The sequence below is a fragment of the Pteropus medius genome, unplaced genomic scaffold, assembly GCF_902729225.1.
Source record: "Pteropus medius unplaced genomic scaffold, Ma_sr-lr_union100, whole genome shotgun sequence".
Classification (NCBI taxonomy): Eukaryota; Metazoa; Chordata; class Mammalia; order Chiroptera; family Pteropodidae; genus Pteropus; species Pteropus medius.
Genome location: NW_024354911.1, coordinates 10,797,385 through 10,820,655, shown reverse-complemented (window position 1 = coordinate 10,820,655; position 23,271 = coordinate 10,797,385). Strand labels below are relative to the sequence as shown.

Sequence of the window (23,271 nt, the reverse complement as noted above, 5' to 3'; positions counted from 1 at the left end):
TCATATATTTAAAACCCAGTAAGAGGGGATATCTCAAGAATAGAATGAGTCAGAGGGATAAAGAAAAAAATGTGGAAAAGATAAGAAAAGTAGAGGATCAATCTGAGAGGTCCAGCACGTGAGCACTGTGAGTTAAAGAGAGATAAAAGGGAAAACCAAAGAGAGAATTATCAAATAAATAATAAATATAGAACATAAGGATTGAAAGACATAAATATCTAGATTAAAATAGGCCTTCTGAGTGACTGCCTTGCAGGATGAATGGCACTCATCTTAAGGTACATCATTGTAGAATTTCAGAACACCTGAGACGAAGAGAGATCCTAAACGCTTTCATGGAGAAAAAAACAGTTCACATATAGAGGATGAAGAATAAAAATGGCATCAAATTTTCTCAACGGCAACACCAGATGCTAGGAAACTGAATAGATTCCTTCAAAACGCTAAGAAAAAAATATATTTTCATTCTATAATTTTATACTCAGGCAATCTGTCATTCAATTGTGAGGATTTTAGATTTGGAAAATTTTAATTTTTTCACCCCCACATATCCTTTTTCAGAAGGTTATAGAAATGATTCTTTAAAAGAGGGAGTAAGTCAGGAAAGAAAAATATTTTGGCTGTTATAAGTGAGATTCATCCCAGGAGATAAGTGAAAGGAATTCCTTGGATCAAAATGAACAGACAAACCTATACAAGAGAAATCAGTCTGAGTTGGTGCAGAAAGTTTTAGAAACTGATGGTTTTAGAATGGATGTCTCCAGAAGGGAAAATGAAGTTGATAAGTATGAGAGCCAATTGTTTTTTGAAGGACTTTTTTAACAGCTCTTCAAGGATATAGGGTATAGGGTCAGTTTCTAAGGACAACCAAGCATGTGAAAACAATGATGAAAGATTTAAAGAGGTAGAAGCAAGGAAATGTAATTATATACATTTCCTTGCTTAGGAAATGTATGAGATAGCTTGAGAGAAATGTTTACATAAGGCACACTGATGTAAACCTGAATATTGCTTTAAGCCCATAGTGATAGAACTGTGTTGGGAGCACGTGAGAGGGAAGTTTTGTACATATGTTTGGTATAATAGCTAAATTTGAATCTTCTCTAATAGACTACAGAAAATGTCTAAAATGGAAAAAAAAAAAGTAATAAGATATACCTCTAGATAAACTGTTGACTTCCAGTTTTTTGAAGTCAAAGTGAACAGCTTTTTTTCTTCCTCGTAGAACTTCTACAAAAAGATTTTAAATGCATCATGAAGTTCATTGTTTTCCTTAGTTAAAGTATGACATCTTAAATTTGGATAACGCTTTCCAAGAAATTCATTGTTTGCTGTGCTACTTTCATTTATGTGAATTTAAAGTTTTTAAGACTTTTACATGCTTTTATCTCATCTGATGATCTTAATAGCCTTATGAAGCAGATAATGCAGGTATCATTAGTCCCATTTAGAAGTGAGAAAAGCGAGAGCAACCTAGGATCATGTGCTATAAAGGGAGAGAAGTATCCCTAACCCCCACCTTTTGTCATATTTATCTTTCTGTGCTTTATCTTATAATGAAAGGTCTGGGAATTCTAATTCCTAGTCTTTTGTACCTTATTATTTCCTGATTTACTTATGATTTAGCTGTTTTCCTTTTTGTTTTATTGTGGCAAAACCATGTTAACATAAAATTTACCTTAATTGTTTTAAGTGTACAGTCCAGTAGTGTTAGGTATGTTCACATGGTTGTGAAACGTATCTCCAGAGCTTTTCATCTTACAAATCTGAAACTATATCCATTAAATACAACTCAGCCATTAAACAGTAACTCCCCTTTTCTCCCTTTCTCCAGTCCCTAGTAACCACCATTCTATTTTCCATTTCTTTGAATTTGGCTACTCTAAATAACTTATAAAAGTAGAATCATACAGTATTGATCTTTTTATGAATGGCCTGTCTTCAGGTTTCATCCATATAACATATGACAGGATTCCCTTCATTTTAAAGGCTGAATAATATTTCATTGTATGTATATACCACATTTTGTTTATCTGTTTGTCAATGGACATTTGAGTTGCTTCTTGCACTTGGCTATTGTGGATATTGCTGCTCTGAAATGGGTTTGCAAATAGCACTTTGAGACCCTGCTTTCAGTTAATTTGTATGCATACCCAGATGTAGGATTTTTGAATCACATGGTAGTTCTCTTAATTTTTTGAGGAACCTCAATCCTTATTTTCTACAGTGGTTGCACCATTTTACAATCCCACCAACAGTGCACAGGGGTTTCAGTTTTTTCCTCACCCTCACCAAAACTTGTTATTTTGTTGTTGTTAGTAGCGGTCCTAATGTGTATGAAGTGATAGATATCTCATTGTGATTTTGGTTTGCATTTCTCTGATGATTAATGATGTTGAGCATTTTTTCATATACTTCTTGGCCATTTATATGTCATCTTTGGAGAAATGTCTATTCAAGTCCTTTGCCTCTTTTTTAATCAAGTTTTTGTTGTTGAGTTGTAGGAATTCTTTATGTATTTTGGATATTAACTCCTAATCAGGTGACTTTCGCAAATATTTTTTCTCATTTTGTAGGTTACCTTTTCACCCTGTTGATTGTGTCCTTTGATGTGCAAAAGTTTAAGTTTGATATAGCCCTATTTGTCTATTTTTGCTTTTGTTGTCTGTGCTTTTGGTGTTATAGCCAAGAAATCATTGCCAAGTCCAATATCATAAAGGTTTTCCCCTATGTTTTCTAAGAGTTTTATAATTTTATATTTACATTTAGGTTTTTAATTCGTTTTGAGTTAATTTTTCTATACAGTGTAAGATAAGGACCTACCTTTATTCTTTTGCATGTGAATGTCCAGTTTCTCATCACCGCTTACTATTTGTTAGAGACTGCCCTTTCATTGAGAGATTTTGGTACCCTTGTCTAAGATCATTTAACCATGTATCTGAAAGTTTGTATCTGGGCTCTCTGTTCTATTCTATTGGTCTCTTTGTCTTTATTTCAATACCACACTGTTGTCTTCTTTTTGATAGTTAAATTTGATAAATTGGTACCAGTGATTGCTATATTATGAAGAGTCTGTTGGAATAACTTAGTAAAAGTAACTTTAGTATATTCTTTTGACCCAGTGATTTTGAAGTAATCAGAAAAAAGATTTCCCTAAGGGCAAGGCCAATGTTCTTAATTCTTTTTATAACACCTTAATTGCAGGGTGTGGAGTAACTGATAATCTCTTATTGTGGGAGTGTGGTACATTCTCTGATTCCAGAAGAAACCCTTTTGTACCATTGAAATATGCAGTTAGAACAGGGCAGGTAGTAAATGACTCAGAATGTGTCAACCAACACACAAAGCAATGACTAATTTGCATTCGGAAAATTAACCTTCAAATGTGTCTTTAAAGGATGGGGTTAGAGAGCAAAATAAATTGAGAAGCTTCTCTGGCTTTTTCTAGAGCCTCAAATGGTTTAAACCTGGGGAAATTTATGACAGTTACTCAAGTAGAAGGGAACTTTTTTCTGGTAGTCGTAATACTTTGGATTCTCCTTTATTATGTACGAACTAGATTTGATTGGTGTATTTTTTCTTCTTAAATTCCTCTGTAGAATTTCTTCTTCTGTCATATTTTAAATCTCTCAAATCTCTCTGTAAATTTTCTTCTATTCTCAAATCTCTCAGGCCCTGCCCTGCATATTCTGCTGCTTACCCTCCCATTTCTCCAATACAAACCCTCTTCATTATGGTCATTTTCTTGTCTTAGAACCAGTCCTAATTTCTGCCTTTTAGTCTACTGTCAAGATTTGTTCTGTCAAGCTAATAGGCTGTTCCCTATTCTGTAATAATTCTATTTCAAAACCTGTAGTTTTTCAAAGTTAAAACCATGTTCTATATTTCATGAAGCTTTTCTAGCTGGCAGTAATTTTCAGTTGATTAATCTTTTTTACTTCATTTGAAATTAATTCAAATCTTTCCCGCCCACCCCCCCCACCCCCGCCTTTCTTTCCTTGTTTCCTCCTCTTGTTTTTAATCTCTCTCCAACTAGTTAAGAACCCTTAGAGTGAGGACCTTATCTTATTCTGGACAAAGAACTAGTGGAGAGCTGGATATATACCAGGCATTGAAAACTTTTGTCCCCACCTTAACTCTCTGCACTTCCCTTATTCTCCTCCTCCTTTATTTTCCCTAGATTTACCTGGTTATAACTAATTCTTCCAGTAGCATTCAGTCTCAAATGGTCTCAATTTAACATTTTAAATTTATCCTTTGTTGGGAAAAATTTTCCTTCATATTACATTTGAAATAATGAACATATAAAAAAATCGATTTCATATGTACACAATTTAAAAGATGCCCTCTATACACACAAAAGAACTTAAAACTATTAAGAAGTAAAACGAACAAAAATGTTTTACAGTGTATGTCATGAAGATCAGATTTCCTTAGTTTACAAAAAACTTGTCCAAACCAGTAAGACTAAAAATTAGTGATGCAATAGAAAATATGGACAAAGGATGTGAAAAAGCATTTAAGAAAAAATAAAGGAAATAGAAATTCAACCTCCTCATAGTTAAACAAATGCAAATCAAAATGAGGTATTGCTCTTATTTTTAAATCAAATGAACAAAATTTAAGTTTTCATGGTACCTAGTGCTGAAATGGGAGATGAAGAATGGATATTCTTATGCATTGTTAATCAGTTAGGAATGCATTTTCTGCAAGTAATAGAAAACCTGTCTATTAATAGTTTAAACAACTAGGGATTTAATTTCCCACACAGTATGAGTCTGGCAATGTGTTATTAACATCTTGATGATGTCAGAGATGGCATTCATTAATTCTGACCAATCCCTTATTAACTGCTTCATGTATACACATTGTTTCAGATATGTTCATATTCAAGGTAAGAAAAAGTAATAGAACCTATACTATTTTTGACTGTCTCTTTTTAATTTAATTTTATTTTTTAATCAGAAAAGCAAAATCTTTCCCAGAGCTCTCCAGCAGATCTCCTTTTCAGTCTCATAATCCTTTATATAGGGTTAGGTATCATGTGTCTCTGAAAAAAAACCCAAAGTTTTGTTAGGAAGATGGTGAGAGAGGATATTGGATAGGCATCTAGAAGTGTCTTTCCAAAGGACTTTGCAACTTTTCTAGAGATAAATTGTCAGCATCTTCCCAAATAAATATACATGTATTCTTTGATTCAATAGTTCTGTTGTTCAGAGTTTATCTGTGAATAAGTTTCTGTTCTTCTGAATTATTTAGAGAACTTGATAGAAATAGAACTTTCTGAGCCGAGCCTAGACCTCAGAATCATTGGTGTTGGGGTCAAGGAATTTGTATTTATAAAAAAAATAGCTTACTAGGTGACTATTGTGTGGAGCTAGGCTTGAAAATTTCTGTATAGATTATAGTGAAACTCAGGTTTTTAAAGTAGGCGTAAAATTGCAAAAATAATAATAGTAAGCCAGCCAACCATTGGCATACTGTAGCTGGCTTTTCTTAAAAACAAAAACTTTTTTTTCTTCTGTCAGTTAAATAATTGCAGATAAGCCAAAAGAAGAAAGCATCAGCCCATTATGCAGGGAGAACAGCTGTTAACACCAACATTTTTTGTGTATTTTTATTTTATTTGGTATAAATCTCTATAGATGCATGTGTTGCATATATATGTATAGTATATACATAGTAGACATATTTCTTTATCTACACAGATACATATTTCCTTTATTATTATTCCATTATATAAATATGACATTTACTAAAGCAGTCCTCTTGTTAAAACTCATCTCTCTGTTTGTATAACAGTAGTGTTATAGTGAATGTTTTTATACAAATGTTTTTGATTATTTTCATAACATAAAATACATACAGTTGCCATTTAGTACATTTTGGTTGATTGCCCTCTAGAAAGATATCTGTAATTATTGCCAATTTGATATCTTATTGTTTTAATTTATGTCTTTATTAGTAAAGATGTGATCCTTTCATATATTTATTGGTCACTTGCATTTCTTTCTTAGCATTACTATCTTTAAAATCTTAATCATATTTTTAAATTTAAATTTTATTTTTTAAGATCATTTTTAAACTACATTATACTATATTGTGTATTCTGAGTATATTTTAAGAGTAAATCAGTTTTATGATCTTCATTTTGAGAATAATCACTCACTTGGGAAAAAAGACATGCCTTCTAATTTAATGATTCACTTTCCATTTAAACTGTTAGTAAAAGAGATGAAGTCAACTATGAAAATATATTGTGGCACTACCTTTATAAGATAAAAGAATAATCCCTTGTTATTTTATGGCCTTAACAATAAAGATAATGCTGTTTTCCAGGATTGGTAGCAAGATAGCATTCAGATATTGAATTTTAGAATTTTAACCAGCTAAGTAGCATTAAATTCAAATATGATTGCTTCTTTAGGGAGCAGGCATAGTCTTCACTTGTTTTATGGATAAAGGAAGTAAATCTTCAGTTATTTACATTTTGCTCAAACACTAAAAATAAAATGGCAATTTTTAGAAAATTTATATGTTACAGAATTTTTCGTAATATAGAAACTAATAAATCTAATTATGAGTTAGAGGAGAGATCAAGAATCAATATATTTAATAGCTAATGAGGGCTTTTTTTTAAAAAGTGCTTTTGATGATGCCAAATAAACATTTGAAAGACATTTCTCTTTATTTTTGTTTCTACAGATCATCTACTGAAGACAAAATAAAGAGCTATGCAAAATTATCACATGGATGAGTACAGAAATTCTAGTAATGGCAGCACAGGCAACAGTTCGGAGGTAGTAGTGGAACAGTCCGCTGATTTTAGTACTGAAATTATGAATGTTACGGAAATGGAACAGTCACCTGATGGATCTCCTAATGTGAATGCAACTACAGAAGAAAATGAAATAGCAAATGCTGTGGACCTTCCAGTGATAGAAACAGAAGCAAATTTCCCTCCAGAATATGAAAAATTTTGGAAAACTGTAGAAAATAATCCTCAGGATTTTACAGGCTGGGTATATTTGCTTCAGTATGTAGAACAGGAGGTTAGTAACTATTTAAATGAGACTAAAAGGACAAATTAATCAGGTCATATCAGACTTATTGTTTTGTAATTAAAGTTGCCTTTTTTATACTTTCAGATTGAATTGAATAAGATTGGATATATACTTTTTTATCTTCAAAAAATGACTTTTATGGCATCTGTACATGTGAATGTCTGTATTAATGGAGTCAAAGTCTATTGCGGGGTGTGTGGGTGCATATGTATAAAATTACTGAATAAAGTTACCTTGCTATTTGACAGAATTAGTTCCTTCTAGATAAGTTTGTATTTGCAGGGACAAGGGGTGCTGTGAGTGTGGTTTTTAAACCTGCCATTTATTTTATTTGAGATAACACTTTTGAAAGGAATAGTAAATATTTTTGTGACAAAAACTTCTAAGATGTTTAAACACCTCATTTTATTTTCATCAGAATCACTTGATGGCTGCCAGGAAAGCATTTGACAAATTTTTCATACACTATCCGTATTGCTATGGTTACTGGAAAAAGTATGCAGACCTTGAAAAGCGGCATGACAACATTAAACAATCAGATGAGGTGCGTACATCACTGAATAAAGTTATCTCCATTAGGTACTGTAAGCCAAATAATAACAAAATAAAGACCTTTTTTTGGCTGGCAGTACCTACGATTTATGGTCAAACAATTTTATAGGGTATTTTATTTGCATTTGTCACTCTTGTGGCATTTGTAGCTAATATTTTCTCTCTTTGTTGGCAGGTGCGTTAAACCTCTACAGTTTGTCAAGCTTTGCAGTGCAAGCCTCTGTATTACACTGCAGCTTAACAAGTAGGGCAGGGCTTTTCTCTCACTTACATTTATTTCTCATTTTCCAAACAATATAGTTGGTTTGCTAGTCACATTTGCTACGTCTTATTGCATTTTTGGTCAGACGCTGTCATTGATGCTCTAATGGGTCTGTGCCCTATGGTCTGTAACCCAAAGCCTGCCCACACAACCCGGTCAGAATGCAGGGACTGCTGCGCTTTGAAGATCAAGACTCTGCACGTGGGGATCAGAACATTGCCATGTTCTATCCAACCTCCACCCAAATGGTAATGGTAGATTATTTAAACAAAATTCCAGTAATTAGTATTTCTAAGGTTCACCGGATAACACAGTGTTGCCTCTCTGTTAAGAAATAATTAAATATTTGAAGTACAGTTTGTTGTTTTCTTCTTAGGTTTATCGGCGGGGGCTTCAGGCAATACCTCTTAGTGTTGACCTTTGGATACATTATATAAACTTCTTAAAAGAAACATTGGACCCTGGTGATTCTGAAACAAACAGTACAATAAGAGGGTATGTGAACCCTATCATATTTTTTTAACCATTGCAAAAGTATTTTATAGTATCAAGGTACTATATTTTATTCTACCCACTCCTTATAGGAAATAATCACTGTTGCAGTGACTGTCTCTGTTTGAGTCAGTGTTTATGAAGAGCATACTAGAAATGGAACTCTGTCAAATGGAATACACAGCTAAGTTTTATCAAATGTTTCTTCAAAAGTGGTATTATTGTCAACTCCCACAGTGTATGAGAGTAGTCATTTTCTCATAGCCATGCCACATTTTTTTAACCTCCAGTGATTTTACATTATTTAAGTTTTACATAGTTCTACATTATTCATCCTAGTTTGCCATCTTTTCATATTTTTATATAAGCCATTTTTACATTGCCTGTTCATATCATTTGCTCATTTTACTTTTGAATTATCTTTCTTATTGATTATAGGAAATTTTAAGTGTTTTTGGTTTTTATTTTTATCAAAGTATGTGCATGTGGTTTAAACAATCAGTGATAAACTGCATGTACACAAAGTGATTCCTTTATCCCTATTCAAGTATTTTGGCTGTGTCTTCTGTTTTTCTCCTAACACATTCGTAATAGTAACTCTCTACTGCTTTCTCTCTCTCTTCATTAGCTGTAGACGTTGTAATTCTTTTATGATAGGTGAGAATGGAAGAATCGTCTTTTCATTCCCGAACTTTCCAAAATGGATAGGTTTCATGGACTTTTGTTTTTCTTGGAGTTAGTTACTATTTCCCTTCCCTCCTCCCTTTTTTTCATTTGCCAGATTTTCTTTGAACATTTAAAAATCTTCACCCCCTCTAATTTCACTAGCTATTACTAATACTACTTGACAAAGTGTACAGAAGCTATGTAAGTTATTTTTTGGAGCTAAAAAAATTCTATTTAATCTGAAAATTGTAAAAGAGAATTACACTCTGAAATCTGTCAATTCCAATTTTTCCCTTCCATCTTGGAGACAACCCTCTTGGAACCTTCTCTTCTGTAATCTGGACTGGTTGCTCTATTCTGTTTCTGCTATACAGCAGTTGTTTTGGGATTCTCCTTACAATGATTCTAGGATGTCTTTACCTCATTCTTGGGTTTCCAGCTGTTTTTATTAAGACTGTATTGGATCCTGCTCTTTCGGCCTACCTTTTAGAGTAGTACATCCTATTACTCCCGATAAAGGATGCTTGGAATTAAAAAAAAGTCTGAAACACCCAACTGATGGTATAGTGGGATATGGAATTTCGAGTTGAAGGTAATTTTTTCTTACGGCTTTGAAGGCATTTATTTCTTCATTCTCTTATAACTTCTAGTATTGCTATTGAAAAATGTACCATTCTTCTTCTGGATTCTCTTTATATGACTTGTTTTTCCTCGTGGAAAATGTTCTCCTTACCTTTAATTTAATGTGATTTTATAATGATGTGCTTTGGAATAGACTTTCTAATTCATTGTGCTTATTATTTAGTGGACTTTTTCAATCTTGGATGCTTGCATCCTTCTTTTCTTTGAAATGTTATTGTGTATATTCTTATTTTGATAATTTCCTTCCCTTGGTTTTCTCTGTCGTTTTTATTACCCAAGAATCTTTCTTGTTCTTTGTTCCTTTTTTTATTTCCTCCTATTCTTGTTATATGCTACATATCTTCTGCTGCTCCAGCACGGTTTCTTCTGAAGTTTTTTTATTTACTTGTTTTCATCTCTGACATGTCTGATTTCTGGATTTCTGCTTATGTTAAAGATTAGATATTAATAAACTGAGTGGAAACTCTCTGTGTTTTGTATGGGGGGGAGCATTTTTAGTTGGCCTGGAGGGCTTTACAGTAAAGTGAATAGGCGGCTACTCAGATTTTGTTGGGAACTCTCAGTGTTGGTATACTCATATCTTATTCCTATGCTAAGCAGCATCTTCATTAAAGGATCATCTGATCTGCCTGGGGAATGTATACCTAGCTTCTGAAATCCCATAGCTGGGCAGGAAATGAGGATTAAGGTCTCAACCATTCATTAAGCAGACCTTCTTTCAAACACTGTTTTTAGTTTATTACCTTATCATCCTTCCTCTCCCAACTCTCCCATCTTTCTTAGTGTCTGGTGTGTTAATTTCCTGAATCATTTTGGGATTCTGCAGGGGCAATGACATGTATTTTACTCTCTTGAAAACTTCATACACTTACACATGTACACACATACACACATTCTTAATCCTTTATCCATCTTAAACATATTTCCCACAGTTTTAGCCATCTTTTAACTTTGTTTACAGTGTCTTTTTATCATATAGAGGGTTTTTTTCCCCTTAATGTGGTTCAGTATTCAATCTCTTACTGGTTTCTGAGTTTTGTGCCTATCTTGTCAAGAATATATATATCTTGTATTTTCTTCTAATTATTTTAATAGCTTTTCAAAAATTACTCATTCATCTGGTATTTGGTTTGTGTCTTTTGTGAGATAGATTTTAAACTTTCATTTTTTGCATTTATCGAATAGTCCAGCTTTTCTGCATTTATTTAAAATATCTTCTTCAGCATGTACTAAATTCAGACATTCATATGTTTTGTTATCTTGGGAACTGTTTTGTTAATCCATTTTTCTGTTCCCAGGCCAGTGCCATACTTTTAATTACTATAACTTCCTAGTTTCTTTTGATATCTTTCAGGAAAACACTGCTTGCATTGTCTTTATACAAAAAATTTACATTTTTGTATGGTAGGTGAATGTTAGAATTCGTTTTTCCTGTTCCACCCAAAATTTGTTAGAGCTTTGATTGGGATTGTGTTTAAATTGTAGATTAATTTAGATAGTATATTTTTATACTGGTAGAATCCTTCTTAATTCTAAAATATTTATTTTGAAAATATGTATCTAAAAGTTTTATCCCATTAGGACTTCAAATCTAATGGTTAAAATTGCTTACAGAAATCTCTTAAAATGAATTAGGTATTTTAAATTAACATTTTTGTAGTAAACTATAGTCGTGGGATTTTAGAATCTAGAAAGACTTATGAGAGTTTTAAAATATATGTGTACTTCTCATTACTTTATAAGGCAGCTGGATCTCTTATTAGAGAGTTATTTTGCTAGAAAATTTTTACTTAAATTGATATAACATATGTCTCTGTCTTCTGTTCTAAATGAATCCTCAACAAACATTTCAAGTTTAGCAAATATTTAAGTATCTACTGTGTTATTTTTATATGTTTCCAGGGTATAAGTTTTGCATTATAATTTTATGTAAGGTAAAATTACATGAAAGTACATTTATCTATATTCCCTTTATGTTTTCTCACTCTTTGAGCAGCTATTATACACTTCTTTATTATTCCTTCTACTTTTTAATCTCTACCTGTATAGAAAACAATATAATTTTGAATTTAGCATTATATTCTAAAATGTAAAAATAATTTTATTTTTAATTTTTTTAAAGTTGAGGTTTAATTGACATACATCACAGTAGTCCTCCCCCCCACAATCTACAGTTTTACTTTTCACGTTTTCAGATACCCTGAATATATTAATTGGAAAGTTTCAGAAATAAACAATTCATAAGTTTTAAATTGAATATTCTCTTGAATAGTGTGATGAAATCTCTAGCCTACCTGCTATGGGACATACATCATTTCTTTGTCTAGCATATCCATGCTACCTGCCTATTAGTTCCTTAGTAGCTGTCTAGGTTATTAGATCGATGATCACAGTATCGAAGTGCTTGTTTTTAAGTAACCCTGATTTTACTTAATATTGGCCCCAAAGCGTAAGAGTAGTAACTCTGGCAATTCAGATGTGCCAGAGAGAAGCTGTAAAGTGCTTCCTTTAAGTGAAAAGGTGAAAGTTCTCAACTTAAGAAAAAAGTCCTATGTGAGGTTGCTAAGATCTACGGTAAGAATGAATCTATCCATGAAATTAGAAAGAAGGAAAAGAAATTCATGCTAGTTTGCTGAGACAGACCACATTCACATAACTCTAATTACAGTATATTGTTATAATTGTTCTATTTTACTATTAGTTACTTTTGCCTAATTTATAAATTAAACTTAATCAGAGGTATGGGTAGGAAAAAACAGTATGTACAGAATTTGGTACTATCTGTGGTTTCAGACATCCCAAGACTGGGATTCTTGGAATATATCCCCTGAAGATAAGGGAGAACTACCATATATTAGTTTGAAGTGTACAACTTAATGATTTGATATTTGTACACATTGCGAAGTACAGAAATAATATTTTAAAAGTGGTTTTATCTTAGATAACTTAAAGGTAATTTAATTTTTCAGAACTTTTGAGCATGCCGTTCTAGCCGCAGGAACAGATTTCCGATCTGACAGACTGTGGGAAATGTATATAAACTGGGAGAATGAACAGGGAAACCTGAGAGAAGTTACAGCTATATATGATCGTATTCTTGGTATTCCAACACAGCTGTATAGTCATCATTTTCAGAGGTAAGTGGAAAAATCAGGTCATTAAAATATCTTTGATTGTTCAGGTAATTAATTCCTAATATTGAGGATCGTAATTCTCTTGAAATGTCATGTTGAAGTCTATTAGATTCAACGAGGAATATATTTCCTTGCTTGATAATCACAATTTATACACTTATTATTATTATTATTCATTTATTTATTTATTTTAGGCGAGGCAATCCTTGGTTGACCTCACAGGTTGCAAGGACCTTGTCATCTTACAATCTCTTATTTTTAATTTTTTACTCCTACAGCACCTGGTCTTCCTAGGTGGACTCCCATCCAAGTGCTAACCAGGCCCAACCTTGCTTAGCTTCCAAGATTAGACGGGATCGGGCTTGTTCAGGGTGGCATGGCTGTAGACACAATTTATACACTTTTAAATTTAGACATTTTCCCATATGTCTTGTGAAATGTTTAGGAATTTTACTGTTTTACTTTTTTTAGACATAAGATTCTTATCCACTTTATAGATGAGCCTTTTGTCTGAGGTATTTCAGAATAGTGAAGGAATGAGAAAGTAGAATCTTAAGTTTAATTATTCTTTGTGGTACTAAACTAACACTGTACAGGGCATATAATAGATGCTGTTTAAAACTTAATGATTTACTACAGGTACATTCTTGTGTTCATGTAACTCCTTATATCCAAAACAGTGAATGAAGTATGTATTTTGTGTAGTAAGCCCTGTCTGTATTCAACAATAAAAAATTATTCATTTAAAATTTACACTGTGATTTTCCATTATGATTGGTATAATTTCATTTTAATTAGTACTGTTAAAACAACTAAATCTGTGTACTGTGATTTCCACATTTTGTGTTATGATGTACTCAAAGCCTCCCACTAATACAGACTCAGAGACCTGTCTTTCTGAACAAGAAAGTGTTAAGACTGTGTTGATAAGTATTTACTTTCTTTCAACTGTAATATTTTCTATATTTTTATCATTTTTATAAGTAGTATTGTGTTAGAGCCTATAAACTTAGGGACTTTTTAAATAGATGATTTTCTAAATTTTTTTTTACTTAAATGTAGAACGCTTTATGAAGCATCTGAAAAGTTCTATGTATCAGTTTGCTAAGATTAAAGAGGTTATGCAGACTACTCAGGTTAGAAATAGGAAGCATGTAGATCTGAATATACTGTCTCTTTTTTATGGAATAGACATATTCCATATGTCTCTAGGGTCTATTGACCTAGGGAGACACTTGCTGGAAGACATCATTAACACGAAGCTTGGCATTTGGAAATGCTTGATGAGTATTTGTTGAACGAATGAATATAAAAGGTGGGACAATGAAAGTGCCTATTCATAAACCGATTCTTCTGGGATCTAAAGTATATGTAAAATATATGATTATAAGAACTTTACTGTTGGTAAGAAAAAAAATATAATTAGGAAACATACATACAGTATTTGCCATATGCCAGACACTGTTCTCAGTGCCTTATAACTCATTTAATCCTCACAATAAGCTAGTATGGTATAGGTACTAGTAATATCCCATTTTATGGAATTAGAGGAAGATTAAAATATTCCTGTAAGGTCACATAGTTAGTAAGTGTTGGAAGCTAGACAGTGTGGCCCTAAAGTTCTTGAACTAGTCCTCTCCAAATCTTTTTTATTTTTATTTTTATTTTAATGAATATCCCACTAGGCTTTTTTAAAGTCATATATACTTATAACAAATTAGTTGATTGCATTATGCATACTGCTCATTAATATGCTCTTTTTTATATAATACAATGAGAACCACTTTTCTTATCAGTGTGTAGCAAACTCACAAGTAGTATTTATTGTAAGTAAATCTTATAGTTTATATAAATAAATTCACATGACTAGCTGCTTTGAAAACCTCTGAAGTGTTTTCTTTGCATAATATACTCTCCCTACTTAAAAGTCTTAGCACTTGCTATGCAACAGATGATATGCCTTTTAAGTTGTAGGAATAAAGGCCCAATATAACTATGTGTGGATGGTCTTGGCCCTCAAGTTTCTCAAAACTATAGAAAAGGAATGATGTGTTAAAAAAAGGATTCTAAGTGCTATAGTAGAAATAATTTCCATTGGTTATACACCGAACATTATCTCTAAGAAAATATGTAATTTAAAATCTTACTTAGCATGAGCACTTTGTGATGTGACCTAACTTCTCAGACCCAGTGCCTAGTTGTTGCTAAGCTCTAGCCATACCCAAGTACTGATAATTTCCCAAAAGGTGGTGGTGTTTTATACTTTTGTGACTGTATTACCTTTGTCACTTCCAATTTGTTTGGTAAACACATATTCCTCAAGAACATACAGCTTAATGTTTCTCTGTGAAACTTTCCCAGTTCACCTAAGTAGAAAGTATCCTTTGGTCATTTGTGCTATCACGCTACCTACTTATTTACATTTATCTTAGCATTAATTTTGCTATATCTCTTGTAGCTTTTACATGTCTGTCAGTTTCTGGAGTTTATTCTTTTTATCCTTAATAGCTAGGAATAGGGCTCACTATATATTAGATCCTCAGCCATTCTTCATTGAGTAAATTAGCTTTATAGTTGAAAAAGCTGATGAAAAATTACTGCTTAATATTATGCATGTTGTATCACCATTTGAAAGAATTTTCTACACAGTGTAGCAATTTTAAATTTATGCTCTATTAAGTAGTTATTTTTCAAATTTATCTTATTTCAAGTTTCTTATTTGTTTCCTGGTCTCAATTTTGAGTTTTAATATTTATCTGAATATTAAATTGTTCCTTTTCATACTACACATTTGAGAGTTACCTCTTTTTTTTTAAACAAGGCAGTCTGTATTTTTCCCTCCCAGTGATGAAATGGGTCCCAGGTTAATCCTCTGTATCCACTGAGTTTTGCAAAATTGAAATTAGTTTTCAGTGTTATTTACAGACATTAGTGGAAGTCTAAAAATCCAGGTGTAAATAGCCTAAATCAATTTTAAGAAAGTTGGGAGGAAATTTTATAATGTTGGAACATGTCTAATAATTAGATTGAAAAGGTAAATTTGGTCAAAAGTTGTGTCAGAATATGAAAAACTTTAAGGAGATTGGATTTTAGCCTGACACGGTAAATGCACTGAAGTGATTTTGGCAGGAGGAATTTATGATCATGTTTATGATTTTGTTTTACCTGATTACTTTTTAATAACATTTTTTATAGTAGTATTGGGTGGGGATGAGAGTTGTGAGACTAGGGGCTGGAATACTATGTCCAGGGGAAAAGTGAGGAGGGCATGAAAATGTTAGAAGGTAGAATCAATACAACCTGGTATCCATTGGAATATAAATAAACTAGATAGAAGAGATTGGAGAACTTAGTGGTTGACACATTAGAAATGTTGAAGGTGTTGATTTGTGGATGAAGATGACACAGTTTAAGACATTTTTTATAAGTTTCCAAATTGAGATAGTATAGATATTGAGCTCCTCAACTTGGTGTTTTTGATTAATATTTGTACATATATATAAATTAGTGTGTGTGGATAAAATGAAACGACATTTTTTTCAAAACACTCTGCTTAAAATTTCTTTGTGAAGAGTGTTGGACATTGGATATACTAATCTGGAATTTAGGAAGGTTTGAGCTTGAGTTATAGTTTTGAAAGCTGTCATAGTATGTGTGTTATTTCAAGCTATATTAATAAGATTGTCCAGAGATATGTAAAAATAGATGAGAACAAAATGCAGAGCAGAATCCTTAGAAATACTTGCATTTAGGGGCAGGTAGGAAGAGGGATCTCTCAAAGGTGATCAAGGAGCAGTCAGACTTGGAGGAAAACCCAGAAAGTGCTAAGTCAGAGCCGAAAGCAAAGAAGATTCTAAAAGAAAGGTGTGGTTAGCCTTAAGTACTGAAGACATCAGGATAGGCTGTAGTACGTGTCCCTTTAATTTTGCATGTAAGAGGTACTTTGTGACTTTAGGGCAATTTCATTAGAGTTTGATACAGACACATGGATTCAGGAGTAATTGAGAGGTGGGGAAGAAACTGCAAACATTTCTTGATCATTTATAAGTGATCATTTATAATTTAAGTATAGATAACTATATTTAATTTTACAGTAATTTTTCAAGATAGATATTGTGCCTTTTTACAGATGAGAAAACCAAGATTTAAAGAAAGGGAAAACTTCCCTTAAGTCAAATAACTAATAATAGACAGAACTAGAATTTGAATTTATGCCTGTCTATGCCTTTTCCATTTCATTACAAAGGCAGAAAGGAAATGAAGATGTCTGTAGACTGCTTTATCAAGTGGTAGGTTTTTACTACAGAAAGGAGGGAGAAAGGGAATGCTGTTTTGCTTTCTTTAAATCAGTTTCTTTGTAAGAATGTGTTATGGGAATTAACATGGGATCTGAAATTAGGCTTCATATGTAGAGCATGTATTTTTATTGTCTTCCTTTAGATTTAAAGAACATGTACAGAATAACTTGCCTAGAGATCTTCTAACTGGCGAACAGTTTATTCAGCTGCGAAGGGAATTAGCTTCTGTAAATGGACATAGTGGTGATGATGGTCCTCCTGGTGATGATCTACCATCAGGAATTGAAGACATAACTGATCCAGCAAAGGTAACTAGACTTTTAAAAAATCCTTCAATACATGAAAAACTGGACTTTATATACCTTGACTGCATGTGTGGTATGACTTGTAGCTCATATAAAGTATTTCTGATTAAGGCAAGTGAAAATTCTTTAGCTGGTATAATTTAAATACAGATTTAGGTAGAGAATGTATTTTACTATGAGACATCTAGAAATAACCTAGAAAGAATATTTTTGCCTACATTGTGATCTACCAGCCCTATTTAAATAAATAAATAAAAATTAAAAAAAAATTTAAAAACATTTTTATTAAGTAGTTAGGAAATTCTGTTACAAATTTTAGTAGTTAATTTTATTTGCACATAATTTATAACAGTTTAAAACCCTTCACTATTCTAAGACTAAAGTATGTGTGGATGATACTTAAATGTAAGCAGCGATATTTTAAAATTTCAATATATAACTTGTGTGATTTAAATTTTTTTCTTTTTCTTCCCAAGCTAATTACTGAAATAGAAAACATGAGACATAGAATCATTGAAATTCATCAAGAAATGTTTAATTATAATGAGCATGAAGTTAGTAAAAGGTGGACATTTGAAGAAGGTGTAAGTGTTTTTATTTTGTAATAGTCTCAAAAATATAGTGATAGGAATAATGTATTTTTCTTTCATTTTTGAGTATTGCCTCTATTGCTTTTTATTTTTCTTATTTAAGTAATAACTTAAGACATTTGTCCCATTTTTGCTACTAGTATCAAATTTAGAATCTTATTCAATTCAGATTTATTTGAATTGCAAGATATCTCTTTAGTCCAAACCATTTTTTATACTTGTTCAATTCTTAAAATCAACATTGAATTATACTTCACATACAACAAAATGTACCCCTTTTAGGTGTACAGGAAAATGAGGGTTTTTCCCCCCACAATTCTAATTTTTTATTTTTTTAACAGCTTTATTGAGATGCAATTCACATACCGCATGGTTCACCTACTTAAAGTATAAAATTTAGTAGTTCATAGCAACTACAACCATTACTATAGTCAATTTTAGAACATTTTCATCACCTCAAAAAGAAACCCCTTACCCTTTACCTCTCATCCCTCTATTCCCTTACCTACTCAATCCATCCCTTCCGCCCAGCTCTATGGTACTACTAATCTACTTTCTTTTTCTGTAGATTTCTCTGTTTTGGCCTTTTGTGTGAATGGAACTATATAGCATAATATTGGTATCATCCAGGGATTGGTTCCAGGACCCCCATGGATACCAGTATCTGTGGATGCTCAAGTTTCTTATATTAAAAAAAGGCATAGTATTCTCATGTAATCTGTATTTTCATGTAAACATGGTTTGCCTACACATCACTTCATTCATGTGGATTCAGCATAGTGCCAGGAGTGTGGCAAAGTCAAGTTTTGTATTTTGGGACTTTCTGGGATTTTTTTCCCCCCCAGATATTTTTGATCCATGGTCGGTTAAATCTGTAGATGCAAACCCTCCGATACGGAAGGCCAACTAACTGTATGTGGGGTTTTCGTGACTGGTCAGAAAATGAGTTTTGACAAATGTGTATGTGCTGCAGTCACCACAGAAGTCAGGAGATAGAATTATTCTGTCGTTCCAAAAAGTCCCCTTGTCCCCTTTTCAGTCAGTAACCCCCACCTCACTCCTAGCCCCAGGCAACCACTGATCTGCTTTCTGTTATTATGGTATAATTGTTCACTTTAAAAGTAACAGTAAGATTTCTAAAATATTAAAAAATTGTGTTAAAATAACTGAATAAATGGAAAATACCTTGTTTCCTCATTATGTAAAGCCTAAGGTGTTTAAAGGATTATAATTTACAAAGTTTTTTTTTCAACGTGAAATATGGTGATTGAAATTTTTGGTTCATTAGCAATTATATTTATAATTTAAATAATTTATATTGTTACTGTACACATGCATATTTTGTTGATATTGGTTTATTTTTATTGTCATGTCATACTTTTATTACAGATTAAAAGACCTTATTTTCATGTGAAACCATTGGAAAAGGCACAACTAAAAAACTGGAAAGAATACTTAGAATTTGAAATTGAAAATGGGACTCATGAACGAGTTGTGGTTCTCTTTGAAAGATGTGTCATATCATGTGCCCTCTATGAGGAGTTTTGGATTAAGGTAAGAAAATTATATGCTCTGAAACTTGAATATTATAAACATTGATCTAGTGACTAACCTTTTTTGTACTTCTGTTGAATGTTGTTCATATAACTATATCTGTTGCATTAGGAGATGGTCTGCTTGCAACCAGATTTGACTGCTGCATATGCCAACCTCGTTGCCTCTCTTCGTCCTTCCTTACAGAAACTAGTCTAGTGGTTCAATAAAGGTGCTGAATGGGTTTACAAATAGAATTTTATCGTTCTGTCACATATTTAATGGCTTGTTCAACTGTAAATTATTCAGTATTTCCTCTGTTTCTGTGTGTAGTATGCCAAGTACATGGAAAACCATAGCATTGAAGGAGTGAGGCATGTCTTCAGCAGAGCTTGCACTATTCATCTCCCAAAGAAACCCATGGTGCATATGCTTTGGGCAGCTTTTGAGGAACAGCAGGGTAAGATTGAGGAAATTCAGTTGATTTTTTGGGATTTTAAGTTACTTCAGGATAAAGATACAGAAATCGAGTCTTTAAGGGATGGTGTAAAGCAGAGACTGGTAAACTTTTTCTATAAAGGGCCAGATAGTAAATATTTTAGGCTCTACAGGCTAGATGGTCTCTTTCCTAACAATGCTGCCATTATAGCCTAGTAGTAGCTCTAGATAATACATAAACAAATGAGCATGTTCCATTTTTTAAAAATAAAACAGGGCTGAATTTAGCCTCTGAGCTGTTTCTCAGCAATACCTGACGTGAGGATATTTCAGAAGATTAAACAAAAGCGTAAACAATGAATTACTATTTCTAGGTAATATTAACGAAGCCAGGAATATCTTGAGAACATTTGAAGAATGTGTTCTAGGATTGGCAATGGTTCGTTTGAGAAGAGTAAGTTTAGAACGACGACATGGAAATATGGAAGAAGCTGAATATTTGCTTCAGGATGCCATTAAGAATGCCAAATCAAATAATGAATCATCGTTTTATGCTATCAAACTAGCCCGCCATCTTTTCAAAATACAAAAAAACTTTGTAAAATCAAGAAAGGTGCTTTTGGAAGCCATTGAAAGAGACAGAGTATGTATTTGTATATTTTGGAATGTCTTCCATAAAAAAACATGTTTTTTGGGGTTTTTTTTGGCAACTATGATGAAAGATTTGTCTGTATGTAATATATTACTAAATGAAGACAACAGTCCCTCTAAACTGATGTTGCCACTTTTTAAAGAAAAATTTTAAATTATTATGAATTAAAAGGTTGAAAAATTAAGATTATTGGATTAAAAAGTGTTGCAGACATTGTGATACTATTTTCCCCACATTTAGAAAATTTATGGTAAATTTACTGATGATTAAGTAGACGGCTTGGGAGAACACCTTATAAACCAAAGCATGGCAGTTATTTACAGTGCAGCAAATGTAGCAGTGAGATTCTCCTTTTTCCAAAGTATTTCCTTTTATATATCAATTGATAAGAGTCAGTAGATAGGTAGGTTCTCATTTTTTCAATTTTCAGCTAATGCCGGGTCTGTTTAAGATACAGGTTTATAACAGTTTGCTTCCCGCTGCAGTTTAAGATGATTATCTACAGTTGTCAAGATTTAAGTTATTGGAACCATATAGTTCATTTTTTAATATTTTATATTTGTCATGGTAGGTCAAGCCACTTGAATCTCAAGACAGGATATAGGGTTTTAAATTATTGACATTCAACAATTTTCATGTTGTTTGGGAAATACCAGGATAATGTCACTACTTGTAAATGTGCTAATCAGTTTGTACCTGTTTTGATATATGCTGAAAACATTTAACATGAGTTACATTTTAATACAATTTTTAATATTGAATTTTTCAAATTGAGACATAAAAGGGCATTTTAAATATAAATATCTGTGGTCTAAAACTTGGAAATATTATTAATTGATGCTACTTTTTTACACAGGAGAACACAAAGTTATACCTTAATTTACTTGAAATGGAATATAGTGGTGACCTCAAACAAAATGAAGAAAATATCCTAAATTGTTTTGACAAAGCTATACATGGTTCATTACCTATTAAAATGAAAATTACATTTTCTCAGAGAAAAGTGGAATTTCTTGAAGATTTTGGTTCGGATGTTAATAAGTAAGATATTAATTATATATTTATATTTGAATAGTAAATGAGCATTGATAATTCTTGATGGGAATTTGATGATTAATACAACTTAATATATTGTTGAATTTAAAATGTTTACCTAGTTTATTTTTCCCTTAGGTAGATGTGGGGTAAATTCAGTTTCGTAAATGTATATGTGTTTAAGAGGAGGACATATGGTTTGTTTTTCCTTCAAAACTTTTCAAAATTTTGGTATGGTAATTTGAACAGTGAGTTGATGAGAGAAGGCAGGTAGGAAGCAGCAATCCCTTGAGAAAGGGAATAGATCAAGGATTGAACCCTGAAACACAGATACATATAGGCCACAGAAGGTGGATGGGATTCATCTGGGGGGGTGGGGTAGGAATGCCATTTTATCTCAGATTGGAAAAGAGGATGGATATGGTTCTACAGATAATGCCTAATGGCCTTATCTTTGTGCATTGTAAAAAGCTGAAAGTTAAGGGTGGTAGAAATCTAGATTTGAGTAAAGGACAAATTTAAGATTTAAATTTGTAAGACAGAAGAGTAGAAATTGATTAGAGCTGCAATTCCATTTCTAGTAAGGAAATATCCCAGTTCTTGTTAGGCATGTGCCTTCTCTAATTCTAATTTAGAGTGAATTCCATTGAAATAGCTGTTCATAAAATAAGACTTACTTGTGTGTCTGTGTGTATTTATATGTGTATGTGTACATTTTTGATGGTTGAGTAAAATTTCAAACTAAAAATCATTTAACATGAGTTACATTTTAATACAGCTGTATAGTATGTGTTTGGTTTACATTAAATGTTTTATATGAATTATCTAATGTAAAATATGTTAATAGTCTAATGAGGAGTATAGGCACTTCAGTAGGTGGAGAGGTTTAAAGAGAGATTAGGCATTTTTTCCAAAGTCACTTAGCTATTACCTTGTACAGCTGGGATTAGAACCTACTTCAGAGTCTGCTCTTAACCACCTCATGTCCTCTATAGCTAGTGTCTTCTGTTTGTTTTGCAATGAAGAAAATATACGAAAGAAATGGTATATGTAATTCTAGTTTTTAGTCTATTTGGATGATATGGTAATTGAGGAAATACATAAGTATATGAAGTAGCATATAACTTAAGACTGTGGGTCAGAATGGATTTGTCATCCTTCATAGAGAAAGTGGGGCTTCATTTAAATACAAGATTCTGATAAGGAGGATAAAATGTGGAAGTTAAAAGTTCATATAAAAGTGACATCTGCTTGATGGAGAGTTTTGTGAAGTAGTGGAAATTATATAGATTGTGCTGGGTCTTGAGAGCTAGACTGAGTTCAGAGAACATGTAGTACACAGTTGACAGTAGGAAGCTATTAGAGTTTTGGTTGAGATTAAATGACATATTTTAATTAGGCAGTAATATGCCTGCAAAGAGGCTCAATGCAAAGATGCCAGTTGGGCCTTTGCAAATACTATTAAGGAGGGTTTTAGTATCAGGTAGTATGTTGTAGTAGAAATTAAAAAGAAAAAAAGAATGATTGAAAAATAAATGAGCCATTTAGACATTTAGATAGCAGTATAATGAATTAATAAGAATTAATGCTTTGGTCAGACAAATACAG

The 23,271-nt window shown here is 32.4% G+C and overlaps 1 protein-coding gene, 1 non-coding gene and 1 pseudogene across 7 annotated transcripts in view; 2 read left to right on the top strand and 1 right to left on the bottom strand.

Annotated features, from left to right (window-relative positions):
* The window catches only part of PRPF39 (pre-mRNA processing factor 39), a 30,389-nt gene that overhangs the window by 4,599 nt on the left and 2,519 nt on the right, over nt 1–23,271 (top strand). Inside the window, exons 1-11 of one of the 6 annotated variants that reach the window (XM_039856474.1) lie at nt 6,938–7,052; nt 7,483–7,860; nt 7,964–8,126; nt 8,255–8,373; nt 12,648–12,815; nt 17,253–17,418; nt 17,892–17,999; nt 19,395–19,559; nt 19,872–19,998; nt 20,351–20,619; nt 21,485–21,669. In XM_039856474.1, coding sequence (XP_039712408.1) covers nt 8,040–8,126; nt 8,255–8,373; nt 12,648–12,815; nt 17,253–17,418; nt 17,892–17,999; nt 19,395–19,559; nt 19,872–19,998; nt 20,351–20,619; nt 21,485–21,669 — 1,394 coding nt within the window. In that variant the 5' untranslated portion in view covers nt 6,938–7,052; nt 7,483–7,860; nt 7,964–8,039. Of the gene's footprint in view, nt 1–6,705; nt 7,053–7,482; nt 8,127–8,254; nt 8,374–12,647; nt 12,816–17,252; nt 17,419–17,891; nt 18,000–19,394; nt 19,560–19,871; nt 19,999–20,350; nt 20,620–21,484; nt 21,670–23,271 lie in introns of those variants that run through there. The other 5 variants (XM_039856475.1, XM_039856472.1, XM_039856476.1 and 2 more) reach the window with 5 other exon arrangements.
* LOC120597949 (uncharacterized) lies at nt 13,082–13,200 on the bottom strand (annotated as a pseudogene).
* On the top strand, nt 20,681–20,760 carry LOC120597995 (small nucleolar RNA SNORD127). Its single transcript, XR_005651487.1, has one exon. It is a non-coding gene; the product is annotated as a small nucleolar RNA SNORD127 (small nucleolar RNA).